The sequence below is a fragment of the Camelus dromedarius genome, chromosome 11, assembly GCF_036321535.1.
Source record: "Camelus dromedarius isolate mCamDro1 chromosome 11, mCamDro1.pat, whole genome shotgun sequence".
Taxonomy (NCBI): domain Eukaryota; kingdom Metazoa; phylum Chordata; class Mammalia; order Artiodactyla; family Camelidae; genus Camelus; species Camelus dromedarius.
In genome coordinates this window covers 12,857,641-12,873,257 of record NC_087446.1, presented here as the reverse complement: position 1 = coordinate 12,873,257, position 15,617 = coordinate 12,857,641, and the positions used below count along the sequence as shown (strand labels likewise).

General features: G+C 40.8%; 1 protein-coding gene across 5 annotated transcripts in view; it reads right to left on the bottom strand.

Annotated features, from left to right (window-relative positions):
* Positions 1-14,786, bottom strand: part of RAB3IP (RAB3A interacting protein) — a 44,661-nt gene extending 29,875 nt beyond the window's left edge. For 2 of the 5 annotated variants that reach the window (XM_064491533.1, XM_064491536.1), the window contains exon 1: positions 1,008-1,283. In XM_064491533.1, the coding sequence (XP_064347603.1) occupies positions 1,008-1,258 (251 nt within the window). In that variant the 5' untranslated portion in view covers positions 1,259-1,283. Of the gene's footprint in view, positions 1-1,007; positions 1,284-10,426; positions 10,852-13,629; positions 14,067-14,634 lie in introns of those variants that run through there. The other 3 variants (XM_064491535.1, XM_010986389.3, XM_064491534.1) reach the window with 3 other exon arrangements.
* Positions 14,787-15,617: the final 831 nt, after the last annotated feature.

Below are 15,617 nucleotides of genomic sequence, written 5' to 3'. Positions count from 1 at the left end.
TAATGTAAAAAAATAGTCCTCTATTCTTAAAATTAGAATCAATTAAATTAAACTTAAAAGACATACATTTAAAACATCCTCAAAGGGAGAACTTTCTATTTATGCTGATGGTATTTCATCTTGTTAGTATCAAACATATTTTCTCAGCCTTTTGAAATGTTTTCTAATCTTGGCAGTGGTAGGGAAGGTTGTGGTACTGATGAAACAAAATTAGTCATATAAGGAAAACGGTTGAAGTTAAATGACATAGGGGGTACATAGGGGCTTATTCTACCATCCTGTAATTTTTGCACATGCATGAAATTTTCCAAAATAAAAATTTTAAAAAACATTATCCACATAGTATCTTTTTGTTTATATTTAAGCCTTAGCCATCTCATCTAATCAAAAAAAAAAAAAAAGAAAGAAAGAAAGAAAGAAAGAAAAAGACAACATGTCCTGAGACAAAGTAACCACATTTCAAGTCCTTCATAGTCACATGTGGCTAATGGCTAGCATATTAGACAGCCCAGAAACAGAGTATCTTCATCACCCCAGAAAGTTCTGTTTGACAGTGTAACTCTAGAACAAGGGTCTGCAAACTAAATGCAGGATAAATCTAGCCTGCCACCTGTTAAGGCCCACAAGCCAAGAATGATTTTTACATTTTCAAATGGCTGAAAAAATCAAAATAATATTTTGTGGTACAGAAAACCACATGAAATTCAAAATTCAGTGTCCATATACAAGGTTTTATTGGAGCTTATTCATTTATGTACCGTCTACGGCCGCTTTCACACTTTAACAGCCGAGCCCAGCACTACAACAGAGAATGCACAGCCCACAAAGCTTGAAATATTTACTATTAGGCCCTTAACACAAGAAGTCTGCGACCCCTGCTCTTGATCACTAACATGTATTGCTCCTCTTGGACAACCTTATATTATTCAAATTTTCTAAAATAATAAAATGTAAACTCTATTTGTTTAATACAATACTCTAGAATAAGCATTTTGAAGATCTCCTACCTGATACCGGATATTTCAGCACAATTTAAACGTCTCGGGGATGAATAGACAGGTTGCGTAGGCAGGTCGGAAACATCTAAGGTGTTGGCCTGGATAGGGGCGGGGCATAGCGCTGAGGGGTGGGGCCGGTAGATAACACTGGGTGAGGTAGTCTGCTCCTGAGTTCCCGGTTCATACACACCAAGGAGGTCCGGAGAAGTAGGTGAGGCAAGGTTTACTTCATGGAAGCCTTCCAAGGGGTCATTAGCCATAGCAAAAGCCTCATCATAGGATGACCTATGTTAAAACAAAAAGCAGGTGATTATTTGAGATAGTGACACTTAAAATTACAATGTATAATTTATAAAATGTGCTTAACAGTCCATTATAAAGTATAAACTTACAATAAAAGAGACAGCAAAAGAAAAAAGACTATAATCATTTAACATTTATCAAGTGACCTCAGAGCATAAATACTACCAAAGACAATCTGATCCGGAACAAACTTGACAGTGATCGCTCACACTGTCACAGCGAGTAATTAATAAGTAACAGTGAGGAATGAATGAAAATTTGCTTGATATTTTTAACTTTGCTCTCATATGAGACTTTGGTTAGAATGAGTTGAAGAGGCAGTGAAGACAGACAGACATACACACTTAGAATGAGGTAGACCTAAGTTCAACTAACTGTTCTGCTCTGCCTCATGCTGGCTACGTGACTTTGGATGAGAGTTTTTTCTTTTGAAGTAATTTCAAATTTACATAAGAGTTGCAGAACTCTTAAATATTTCACCCGGATTTCAAAACTGTTCACATTTTAGAACCAGTTGAGAGTAGGCTTCAGGCATGATGCCCATTACCCCTTAATACTATATATATTATACATAATATATATAACCCTAAGTACAAGGACATCGCCAATCTAACCACAAATCCATCACCAAAATCATAAAGTTAACATTGATCACTATGACCATCTAAATGACTCAAATTTCACTGCTTGTCCTAATGATGTTCTTTATAAGCCCAGGATCTACCCCAGATCATGCATCACATTTCTCTAAACCTCTGGTTTCTCCTCTAACGGGATGAGAATGGGGATAACAACATCCCCTCCCACCTCGAGGCTGCCGCGAGGACGAGGAAGACGATGCGTGTGAAGTACTTAGTGGTGAACTGAGTACCTGCACAGAGTATGGCCTCAATAAACATCTGCTATCAGGGTCAGCCACTAATAGTAACAACTATGCTTCAGCTTCTCCGTAAGTAGAGAATGTTTCACATAACTACACAATCACATCACAAAGTTTACACGAGAACTAAAGAGTGCACCACTCAAGATTTTCACTTGAAAAATATAAAAGAAATCTTATAAGCCTTTATTGATGTCCCACTGTCCACAAATGAATTCTAAACTTGTTATCCTGAAAACCAAGGTCTTCTGTGACCTGATGCCAACCTCTCTTTGCAATTTTTTCTTTCCTACAACAGTACTTTGAGAATCATGACTAACGCCTTCCCAGAACTTCCAAAAATTCCCAAACACAAGTACCAATGTAGCACATAATTTCATCAGAAAATACAATAAAAACCTTTTCATCATAAAATAAAAACCTTCATTTGTTAAACTGACTGAAAAATTTTACTCTCTCATACTTTAATTATTTTTAATTTTTCGGGGTGGGTAGGTCATTAGGTTTATCTGTTTACTTACAACTTTTGGTGGAGGCACTGGGGATTGAACCCACGACCTGGAGCATGCTAGGCATGCACTCTACCCCAGAGCTATACCCTCCCCGCTCTCTCATACTCTTAATAAAAAGCGTTAAAAAATAAGACAAATAGGTGTACACCCAAAACTAACACAACAATGTAAATCAACTGTACTTCGGTAATTAAATAAATATAAATATCCTTTAAAAAAGAAATTTAAAAAATAAGTAGGGAACAACAAAAGACTGCAGTAAGGCTGGGAAAGAAGAGCATTGACAAAATATTTATACATTCTCTCACAATTACAGAATTACAAAATTATACATCTCAGACCTTCAAGGACATTCAGTCAGCCCTCTGGACCCATAGATAGCACATCCTCAGACAGAAAATATTCAGAAAAAAAAATTCCAGAAAATACCAAAAAGCAGAACTTGAATTTGCCACACACTGGCAACTACTGACAGAATTTACACTGTATTAGGTATTATAAGATTATAAGAGATGACTGAAAGTATACAGGGGATATGCATAGGTCACATGCAAATACTACGCCATTTTATATGAGGGACTTGAGCATCCAGGGATTTTGGAATTGGCGGGGGTGGGTCCTGGAACCAGTGCCCCCTGGAGACCGAGGGAAGAAAATATATGGACAATCAAAACTGTAACTATTAAGTCCACAAATGCCAAATTTTAAATCCAATGAATGTTTTCTTTATTGTAGCAAACAGTAATTTCAGTCCTCATAATGAGACTAATCCTTGCTTTTTCACCCAACATACTCTCTACGCTAAAAAGAAGGTTGTATTAAGAAGGAACTTAAAGTGTTTCACACTCAATTATAATTTATTATTTTTTCCAAAATAACATTTTTCATTCCTCACTCATAATACACACACATATACACCAAAGCAAACATCTAACCCTGGATATTTCATTTTCACTTGAAAATAGTTTACTAATCAATTCACTTTATTGCAGAAATGAGGTTTTCGTTAAACACTGACATGTTATCAGAAATTATGGTACTTCCTTTTTTCTCTCCCATATACTTCTATTTCACCTCTCTATACCTGAGAGGTTCACGGAATCACAGTGTAAAAGCATCTGCATTTCTGGAAATGTAAAATAGTACAAATCCTCTGGAGGAAAATTTCACAGTATCTAACAAAATGACCTATTCACTGAATCTGTGACCCAGTATGCCCACGTACAGGGCTTTACTCAAAGATAAATGGGCAAAAAAAAAAAAAAAGAAAAAGAAAAAGAAAAGATATATGCATTAGGCCAACAGCATTAGCAAAAGACTAAGTGAACTAACATAGGTACGTCCTCCTAACGAAGCACTATACAGCCGTTAAAAATAAATGAGTAATGTCTACATACTTCTATGAAGTGATCCTCAGGATATGCTGACAAGTTCAAACACAAGTAACTGTATATAGTAAGCTACCTTTTACCCAGGAAGGGAGAAAATACAAGTTTATTCATATGTATATATAATATATATATTCATATGTACTTTTATTTTAGAATGGAAGGATAAAACAAAAACTAATTTAAAAAGTTACCTTTAAGAAAAGGGAAAGAGCAGGAAGAGGAGAAAGGCATAAAAGCTAGACTTTCCCAAGTGTACTCTGCTTTGTACATTTAAATCTGAACTTGAAACCATGTAAATGATAAAACAAAATTAGATTAAAAAATATATTATAAATCTGGCTGTGAATTGAGATGGTAGTTTAATCACATCAAAAAGAACTATTTCAGGTGATTTTAAAACACAGTAATAAAGCTGTATGTCCCTAGTGGAACATACCCTAAGGACAAAAGGAAGTTTAAAAAAATCATACACTATTTTCAGTAATCATGTTAGTAGTAATGTTGATATTGCTATTCTGAAACTATAATATAGGATAAGATTAAACAAGTTATGTTCATATCATTCGAAACTAAGATTTTCAGCATCTGAGAGAAGAGATACCAATATAAAATCAAGGAATTTAAAACTCTGAAGTCCTAAATTTGAATCAGAAACATAAGGAAAACATTTTCGATTTAAAAAAATGCCTGCCTTTATCCACTGAAAACGTATAACACCAGGAACCAACTCAGGAGCAATGAGTACCCCTCGTGCCCAGAGTAATACCATTTCCTATAAAAGAACAAGGGCTCCTCGGAGAAACGGCAGATTCCAGGCCCGGGGCAGTAACGTACAAAAGGGCCCGGGAACATCTTGTTACACCAGGAAGCCAGAAAGCTATCAAAGCCTCCTGGAGTGGTATCAAAGGACTCCCATGAACCAAAGATGGGACAGTCTGAACACCAGAAAGGATAATATCTATCAGGAAAAAACCAAAAGCAGTTTTAAACCCATGAGTTCATGATTAATACTAAAAATAAAACAAAAACAAAATCTCACTGGTCCCTTTTGATCAGTGCTATGGAACCGATTCACTACTTCGAAAACCGGTAAAATGAAGGAAAGCACCTAATATTTCTCCTGACACTCCTACACACCAGAGAACTAAACAGTTTATAAGAAAAAGTTCCTCTCTCGTAAGAGGCCCACTTAACAAATGTAACTCTGCAGTCCTAATGAAATAATGAGTCGAGGCAATATTCATCGATAACTATTAAGACCTTCAGGTAAAAATCTACCTGGGGAACTTTACAGTTAATGGATCAGAATGACAGACCCTCAACTCACTGATGACGTCTTATCACAAAAAGGGAGAAAATAAGACACTAAGAAAATTACGTGGCAGAACAGGAAATGAACAGTACCACCAAGCATGGAGCATTCTTGCCCCTTTTTAAAAAAAAAATAAAAAGACCTCAATCCAATCAAGCCTCTGGGTCATCACCAGTTTATAGAAAATACAGAGGCTGGAGGAACATATTAAAAATAACACCATATGGATGAAAAGTGCAAAATCTAGACTTTGGGAAACTATTGGATAAACCATCTGTTTTGTTCAACAAAATAAAATGGGGGAAAAGAGGGAATTTATAAAGAGACTTAAGAGACATAAAGAAATATAATGTGTAGATCTTGGCCGCATTCTTACTTGAATTTACCTACTGTAAAAACATATTATGAGCCCACCAAGGGAACAGGAACACTAGCTATCACTGGTATTATCATGACTTACTGTCCATCCTTAGGGATAATAATAGCATTATGGTCACATAAAAAAGTTGTCTTTTAGAGATACACACTGAAGTATTTACAGACAAAATAAGATTACCTGGGCAGGTAGGGTATAGCTTAGTGGTAGAGTATATGCCTAGCATGCACGAGGGTCCTGGGTTCAATCCCCAGTACCTCCATTAAATAAATAAATAAGTAAGCCTGACTACCTCCCCCCACCACAAATAAATAAATCAAAAAAATTTTAAAAAAAGATTACCTGGATTTGCTTCGAAAGAATCCAGGCAGAGGAGGGAAGAGGGGGCTGGCCATCCAATTACCAGTCCCAATCGCACAGTATTAGGGTTGTTTCTCCCATGATAACAGCTAATATTCACTGAGCACCCACCTGACATCAGGTATAGTTCCAGTACACGCAGAGTGGAGGAAACTTCAGGTTAGGGCAGCCAGGATTAAAACCTATGTCTGTCAGACTCCAGAGTCGGAGCTCTGAACCACCAGCCCACACTACCAAAGAGCTGCTTTGTCATTCCACTGTTAGATCGTTTGAGCAAAAACGTTTGAGCAACTCCTTAAGTTGAATTAAAGCCCATCATCCTTGTAACATCCACCCTATTTTTCCTATAAACTTAGTATTTCAACTATTCTTCCAAAAAGTATTTATGGAGAGTCTACTATGTGCCAGGCTCTGGGGAAAGAAGGCGATAAGTCATCTCTGCTCCCAAAGAGTACCCACAGAGTAGGAGGCACTGCCAATTAGAGGCAACGAGGGTGTAGTGAATGCCACAGAATATGCAAAGAGTACTGAGAGACCACACAGGAGGGGCAAATAAATCAAACAGAAAGGACTCCCAGAGAAAGTCAAGCCAAAGAAAAGACCCAAAGCAGCAGCAGGAAATGAGAACGATAAAGCCCTTGAATTAGCTTTCCAGGCATGTCTTAAGATGTGAACGCTAAGCATTTATGGAAAATACAAATATTCCATAAACTGGAGCACAGGCTATGAACGTAAGACACAAACCTCAAAGAGAGGTAGGTTTGAATCCTGTTTCTGACAAATCAGCGGGCCAGTGTGTGCCTACATCCTCTCGCCTGGAAATCTGTCCCTGGAATTTCTTCCTCACAGGATGAGAATTCAAAGAGAAATTCAAGTAAGTAGCACTTTGTGGAGCAGTCTGAGCAGTGCCTCCACCTACAATGTTTTCATTCTGGGGGATACATTTAAACATATTTAAATTCCAATCACTCCTGCAAAGGAGATTATTTTAAGACTAAATGTAGTCCCTTTTTCAAGCATGTGAAATTTCCGTAAAATGTAACTTAGCTAGTAATGAGCTGCCAATCACACTGATCTGAAAATCTCTGGCTCTTTCAAATAGTGCATGGAAGCTTTAAGATTTATTCTGTATTCAAAGATCTTATATTAATAAAATAAACTGCTATTTTTAAGGAGTAGTACTCTTTGTATTAAGTAATGGATAATTCAAAAAACTAGTTTCAAGTGGAGATTATCTCAATTCATAAACCAAACTTGTCAAGGATCATTACAAATGTGTGAAAAAGATGGCAGCATTAAATTCTTCTGGGTGAGTTACCAGCACAGCTTGGCTGGCTTTATTATTACTCAGCTTTAATAAAGCTGATTTCCAATTTAAAAACAAAAGTTGATCAAAACAATTTGCTTGCATGCATTTCATTTGACTTCTTTCCAGAAGTCAGCATTATCACTGCAAAACAGCAGCCAATACTACTGAAAGCTAATTATGTCAGTTAACTATGTGTTGCTAAGAACTTCACGTGTTTTACTCATTTAATGAATGCTTAGAAAAATCTTAAAAATTTATATACTTATTAAATACATTTTATCCATATATTAGTATAAAATAAGTGTATTTAATAAATTTTTATCAATTACATTTATTGTAGTTGGAACGGAAGGATGAATGCCAGCTTCAACTCCTCAGGGCAAATCCTGGTACTAAGTTATAAGAACACAGGTATGAAAATGAACTAAAGAGATGGCATATTGCCTAATAGGAGCCACTAAATGCTCACCCTGTGGGTTGTGGGGATAGGAGGAGGGAGAAGAGAACGTTTCAAGGAGAAGTAAAATACTACATTTTAAATGCTGACTAAGAGTCCAGCACATGGGCTAGGCCAGGAAATAAGACAGGACAGTCAGGGAATTAACAGTTTGGCACTAATGAAACAACAAAAAAGAGAGTGACAGAAAATCAGGCTGGAGAGGCAGGTATGTGACAGATCATCAAAAGTTTCATTTAACACAGAAAATGTTGCTTAGTGTTTATCCTGAAGAGATACTCAGATCTACCTTTTAGGAAGTACAGACGTCCTGGGATGTTATTAGAAAAATGACTTCCAAGGCAATGAGGACTTTAACTATAGAGAGGAGACTAGAGACAACTGGTTAAGAGGTTATTGTCACAGGCTAGGCCTGAGATTATGAAGGTCTGATCTAATGCTAAGGTCACGTACTGGCAATGAGGGGCCAGAGGCATATGCATATACATGAAAAAATATTCAGAACACTAGCTTCATTTAGATGTCTACATACACACGTACATTATATATATTACTCCAGTTTTTCTTCACAGCATCTCTTAGCTCTATTTTACAGATATAGAAACTGAGACTCAGCAAGACTCATTAATTCTGTCAAGGTCAGTCAATAAATAACAGAGATAGGATGCAACCCCTAGCGTGTCTGACTCTAACATTTGACTCCACTACATCTAAGAATCACTTAAAAGGAAAAACTGATTGGGGGTCAGGAGTACAACTCGAATAAAGGTTAGATCAAGACAAGATCTTGAAGGCAGTCTTGGCCAACCAACCACAGAACTGAACAATCCAAACAGAAGAATCCTATTTAATCTCTGAACACTTCACTTTTAGGAATAAAAAACTAGAGTTTCTTTAATGCACTGCTACTGAAATGAGCATTTGCTATTACTCTGTGTTCTTTCTTTTCCCCTCTGTTTTCTTTGCTATCATTTCCCTATTTTACTGCTATGCTGGGATTTTAAATACTTATTCAGCCCCTTACACTTCCTGGGGGGGGGGGGGGAACAGCCCATAAATAAAAAAAAACAGAAGCCTGATTTTACCACAGTGGTCTTATGGTGCATTGAAAAAAATGTGGATACTTATTACTGAGGAATTCGTGTTACTTTTTAAAGCATGTAGTGTTGTAACTAACTGCCCTCATCTTATAGAAATGCATAGAGATATTTATGGATGAAATTATACAATGCCTGGAATTTGCTCAAAATAATACAGGAGGGGGAGTAACACAGGGAAAGAGATGAGGTGGGACTGACCACTGCTGACGGATGGGCTGGGTGATGGGAAACTTGAGGTACATTGTACTTTTGTATCTATTTATTTGAAATTCTCCATAATTAACAAGCTTTAAGATTTATTCAAATACTATATAAAGGAAGAAAAAACAAAACAAAAAGGTGTATATATAAAAAATCATTTTCTCATTAAGTTTTTTTATCATTATAAAGTTGGTTTTCCAAACTAACATTTTGGTTGTAACAAAAAAAATCCACACTTACATTTTAAGAAGTAGTCTATGTTTATAAGTGTGAATTTAATTAATAACTCAAGGGAAAAATTAGTTAGATGGTCGGTCAAGCTGTACAACCTCGCTACTCTTATAAAAACAGACCACAAAGTAATTTCCATTTACTAATTCCACAGGACTGTACAACCTGACGTATTAAGAGATGTTAGCTATGGGAAACTTAAGGGTTTTCAGAAAATTCTCAGAACTTACTAGGTTACTAATAGTGTATTTAATTACAAAATCTTGAAATGAAAACATAAAAAAATAACTTTTTTCAAGTTTCTTTCTCTTAAAAATGGAAGCGTCCTTATTTTATGAATGTAAGAATGCATGTCAAGTAGCCACTCAAGAGGCACTGAAGTATGTACTGACTGCATAAATAAACAGTAAGAGTCTTTAGAGAGGGAATGAACGGCAGAGCTGTGAAGAGTGGAGACAGTGATTCCAGACTACCTTTGTTCAAAAAATAGAGATAAACTAAATCTAAGGATCTTGAGAGAGTAGCAAGACTGGAGAAACTGGAGGTTTTAAAGTCTGGGGAAACCTGAGCATTTGACCAAACTAGCTTCAGAAAACCTCCTTTCTAGTTCGGACTGTCATCAACCGGCTGTGTGAACCTGGGCAAGTCAGTTTCTCTGAGCTTCAGTTTCAACACCTATAACGGTGGTGATATTATCTCTCCGCCTACATAGGAGGAAATCAAATGGCTTAAGTGTCGATGTAAAAATGTACCGTAGCACGTAAGGCACAACACAGATGTACGATACCTGCAAAGATCTAAGAGGGAGTGAATGATAGGAAAACAAAAAGAGTACACGAGGGGGTTTGTCTTATAAACCAGAAGGGACTCTTACTTATGGGAGATAAAAGGTAACAAAGGTGAAAACAAGTCTTCCTGAGGCACACAGTTCAAACAGAATTCTCTTCCCACAGGAAATTAATTAATGCACATTCACTTACTGTTTTTTGAACTTACTTTGGTTGTTCTTTTGCACTGTATCCTGCTCTGTCAACCAGGTGCCCACAAACACATACTCAGTACTATTATCCGGACACATCGAATGACAATTCACTTGTTCAGTTGGTCCTCGGCGATCACATGTGCGCTCCTTTGCACTTCCAGGGTGCTCTCACATTCCTGCACAGTTTCCTTCTACTACCTTGTCAGCTCAAACACTTCTGTGTAGAATTTCATCAACTTCCATTATGCTTCTACTTACAACCTTGTTAACTATAAGCAACAGATCTCTCAAACTTGAACTACTTTCATAATTTTCATTCTCTTTCCTCTGATCTACGTAATCTTAGCTTATGGCTACAGCTATATTAATCCCATGTTGCTGATATCCTAAAATCAATCAAGATTATCTTTTCACTTTTTTCTAACCATGATTATATACAATTTAAGCTTATGAAACCACCTCATTTGGGTGTAAGTTGAAGGGAAAAGAAGGGGAAACATGGAGATGGTAAGTTAACGCTACCTGTTGTAAGTAACCCTCCCTTCCTTAGTCCCCTCAACTCTCACTCTGAACACTGGTTTCCGTTTCTCCTGCTCCCCCAATTTCAATCCATACTAATGTTATTCCACTGACCAGCCGTCACCAAACACAGCATAGTACCTCCTGGGTTCCAGACCCAATGCTAAGCTATAAAACGGGGTAAAATCAACTTAAGCCCTGTGCTCAAAGCACGTATACACTCGCGGAAGAGACCTCATTGTCACCAAACATTTACAAATACAATGTAAATATCGAATAAATACCAAAACAGAAGCATGGATTCGGTGTTTGGAAAGCATAAAAGAGAGGAAAAAAAAGTACTGTCTGGCAAAGGTAAGGTCAACAGTACAGAAAAAGAGGAACTAGCTAGAAACGAGTTTTCAAAAGCTGAGATATTTTATTTTTAGGATATCGGGTGTACTTAAGTAATTAAATTTAGTAACCGATTTACTACCCTTTGCTGAACTACAACCTAACAAGAAATACACAGGGCAAAGGGTTAGTCTGAAAAGCTGTATCCCCTCACAATGGCCTCACAGCCTCCCCTCAACACATAAACATCTCTACCAACCACTCGCCCTTCCTCCCTCCCTGCTCTCCAGCTGTGCTAGCGCTCTGTCTTACTGGCATTCATTAAAATTACGACACATATGGATGTAAAAGTGCCTTCTAAATTTTGAAGAACTTACAAAAGCTAATTGGGAATGATTATATGGCCTACCTTCCACACTCCTTGTAAAGTCTCTCCTTTAACTCCCACCGTGACTTGCAGAGTAGATGCTCGATGAATATTTGATTTAAAAATCTCTGAAGATGCATTAAGAATTATTTATTACACCAATATTAAGTATCTCATAAAAGCTAAATTAAAACCAATTCTTCGGCATTACCACCTACACAAGAGGAAGCAGGAGAGTGTAGTGGTTACGCGCAGGGACATCAAAGACAAACTGCCTGACTTCTAATCCAGCCCCCTCACTTAATTAGCTGCGTGACCCTACGCAACCTCTCAGTGCCTCAATCGTCTCAATTATAAAATGGGGTGAAGGATTTCCCACCTCCTCGGCCACTGCGAGAGTAAACGAGCTAGCACCGGGCTCAGCCCCGAACCTGACACACGGTAAAGCGCCAGACCCCACAGTGGTGGCATCACTATCATGAGGAAACATGGGTATTTCTTATCCAGAAATACAAACGACACAAACACCCTTCATCTGAGTGTCTTCTCATGGTCACAGAGCTCTTCTGCAGAAGGTGTAGCCCAGGAATGGAAGGACAAGCCCGTCAGGAGATCCATCCCGGGCTGTCACGCTCGCTGTTTAATCCTGGTTCTGCCATTCGTCAGCCACAGGACCACAGACAACTGAGCAGCCAAAGGCAGGCGATTTCACCTCTCTGTGCCTCAGCTTCCTAATCTGTAAAACACAATACCACCACCTGTACACCAGGAAGGTCCCCAAAATTAGAGGAGTCAAGGGACCTGAAGCGACACAGCACAGTGCACGCACACTGACGAGCCAATTATTTGTTGCTCTCCCCCACCTCCCACATGGAGAATCTCACTTCATTCTCATCCCATCTTTATGAAGTTCATACTAGGCTGAGCCAAATTAAAACCAGCTGAGTACTGGCAAATTTGTATGGTTCAACCTAATACTGTATCCATCTACAAACGGAGAAAAGCAGCTCAGAGGTTAAATGATACGCTCCAGGTCACATGCACAGCAAGTACTGGAGCTAAAACGTTAAAAAGCAGATAAATAATTTTTCATTAAAATTGGTTCAGTGAGTCCTGCTCAGAAAGGGGGGGGAGGTTTGCTAACTATAATAACACATGTAAAACTACCATAACCTACGAGTTTCTGTTCTGCCGTATCAAAAAACAAGGTGATCACACAGACTTCTAAGAATCTTTCAATTTTAAAAATTATTTGTAGAGGGTCTATGTGTATACTGCAGGGGTTGGAGATTTAGTAAAAATCAGGGAAAAATAATATTAAAGGAAGCATGTGCCTAACTACACTAATTCAAAAAGTACAACTGGATCTAATTACAAACCCCACTAATTAGAAACTTCACAAAGCAGCTGAACATCAAACAGCCGTCCTGGTGAAAAGTTAGAGGTACTCAATACAGGTGAGATGTTTGCCAAACACACACGGTAGAGTTATATTAAATGTATCCACTTTGGTTCACAAAGGTACACACTAATAGCTAACATTACGGTAGTGGAAAAAGAAAAAAATGAAAAGGCTTTTCTGCTAAAAGTAAGAAATACACTATTATAATAATTAAAATTGTATAACTGCTAAGTTTATTTCTATAAATTCCACAAGGGCTTTAGGATTAGATCACATAAACCATATTTAGGATACAGTATCTGTCCAAACATGAGGAGTCCTATCAAAATGCACGATACTAGTAAATAAATAACAAATGTTAAGAGAACAAGGCCCCATAAAACTGGTGAAATATTTAACAGAATCAAATATTTACTACGATTGGTCTACAAATCCATTCTGCCTCTTTTCTCCATTCTGCCTCTTTTCTCCTTGATATGTCATTCACCATTTTTTTTTCCTTTAAAATGCAATGAACAACAAAATAAGGATGAGGATAATGAACAGAAACCGGGTCTTGCAATAGATACTCAACAGTTTTGTTTTAATCCTCTTACCGGCCTCTCCTCCAATTATGTAATCATTCCACCGCGAAAGATTACCCGGCTCTTTCTCTATCCTGCAAGGAAGGAGTTGGAGGGGAAACAGAAGAGTGGAAAACAGGTAGCTTCGGAATTTGCTCCATTTCCACGAAACTAAACTGTCTGCCTCTTCGGAATCAGTATTATTAACTCAGCGTTCTTAATGTTCAAGACTTTACCCTTCAGCCATTACAAATTTGGGTTTTGGTTTTTTTTTTTTTAATCTCATAAACAACCGGCAACTCTTCACGTGCTGCAGATTCCACCTACCACCACCCCTTCCAGAGTCCATTAAGCTCGCTTTTCCCTGGGCGGCCGGAGCGAGATGTCCACGCAGGAAGGGCGGCGTAATTACAATTACGCCCGTGCAGCTCGTCCCAACTCCCCGAAACAAAAGTCAGGCTGAACCGAGCTGCCTCCAAGGCGCGACTCCGGGCGCTGGCTCCTGCCCCCCAGGCTCCGCCGGCACCCCCCCGACGGTGACCCCCACGCCTCGGTGTGGAGCCCCGCTCCAAGCCCACTGCCGCGCCCTGTCCAGCTCCGGCGGCGCCGGGTCCCCGACTTGCTCGGGAACTCTCTTTAGACCCCGCTCCGCGACCCCGGGCCCGCGCCCCGCCGGCAGGTAACCGGGCGTCCGGCTCTGCGTCTCCGGCGCTCGGGACGGCGCAGTTAATGAGTAACGCGCCGGGCCCGGGGTACGCGGGAGGAGCCGCCAACGCCCCCCAGCCGCCCCAGGAGGGCGCCCCGAGGCGCCGAGGCGCCCAGGCCCGGCCGCCGCCGCCTCGGCCGGGGTCCCGGAGCCCCCGAGCTCAGGCAGGGGAGCGCGCTCGCCGGGTCCCCCACCGCGCGCGCGGCGCCCTCCGCCGCACCTGCACCTGCCGCGGCCGCCCCTCCAGGCCGGCTCGCAGGAGGCGGGCGCGCGGGCGCCGAGGGGGGCGGTGCTCGGCGCCCGGGGCCTCTCCGTCCCGCGGCCGCACTCACCTGACGAACCCACCGCGGCTGCCGCCCGCGCTCAGGGGCGCTCGCACAGCCGCACAGAGCGCGCCCCGAGGCAGCGAGAGGCGGAGGAGGTCGGCGGGCGGACGCCGCTCCACTCCGCCGCGGCGGGTGCTCTGCGAGGGGAGCCGCCGAGGGAGCGCGGGACTGCGCCTGCGCCGGGAGCGGGGCCGCGAGCCGGGAGCGGGCCGGCCCCGCGGAGGGAAGATGGGGGCGGGGCGGGCGTGGGGCCGGCGGGGCCGACGCGCTCCCGCGCCCCCTGGCGCCGGGCGGGGCTCTTCGCAGGTGCCCGGCGGGGGCCCCAGGTGCCTCTGCGGGCGGTTTCCCTGGGAACCAGCGCGAGCCGGCGCGGAGCCTTGTTACCCTGCGTTCCACAGGCGGTCTCGGGTTCACTTCGAGTGTGTTGGGCTCCCCAGGAGTCGGACAAGGCGCCTCCGATGTGAACTGAGGACCTCTAGAACCAGCCTGAGCCTCGGCGTCCATGTGTACCTTACAACGTGTGTGTGTGTGTGTGTGTGTGTGTGTGTGTGTGGTCTCTCGGGGATGGATGGGAGGAGGGGGAGTCTGATGGAACCTGGATCCCAGCATTCCAGCAGCTGCTGGAGCATTCGAGAATGTCGTTTCTGTAACCTGCCTTCTCTCGTCTTTTGTGTCAACTCTTTTATGACACTTCCACCCAGGAAGTGGGTCCTCCAGAGAGGAAAAGTGATAATACAAACCAAGCTCCCAAAAATCTGATCAAAAAGAGGCAGACACATCATAGTGTGTGACTCTGTTTGATAAGAGATGCATGCAATTTATGCGATATATATATATTGAATAGGACCAGCACTCTGTACATTGATCTTACCAATTAGAGGCAGTAAAGAAGAGTAGGTTATGTGTCTGCTATAGTATAGGAATCAGACAGAATTCCTGGGTTTGAGTCTGGCACCTGCTAGCTGTGTCAGTGAGTTGATCCTTAATAA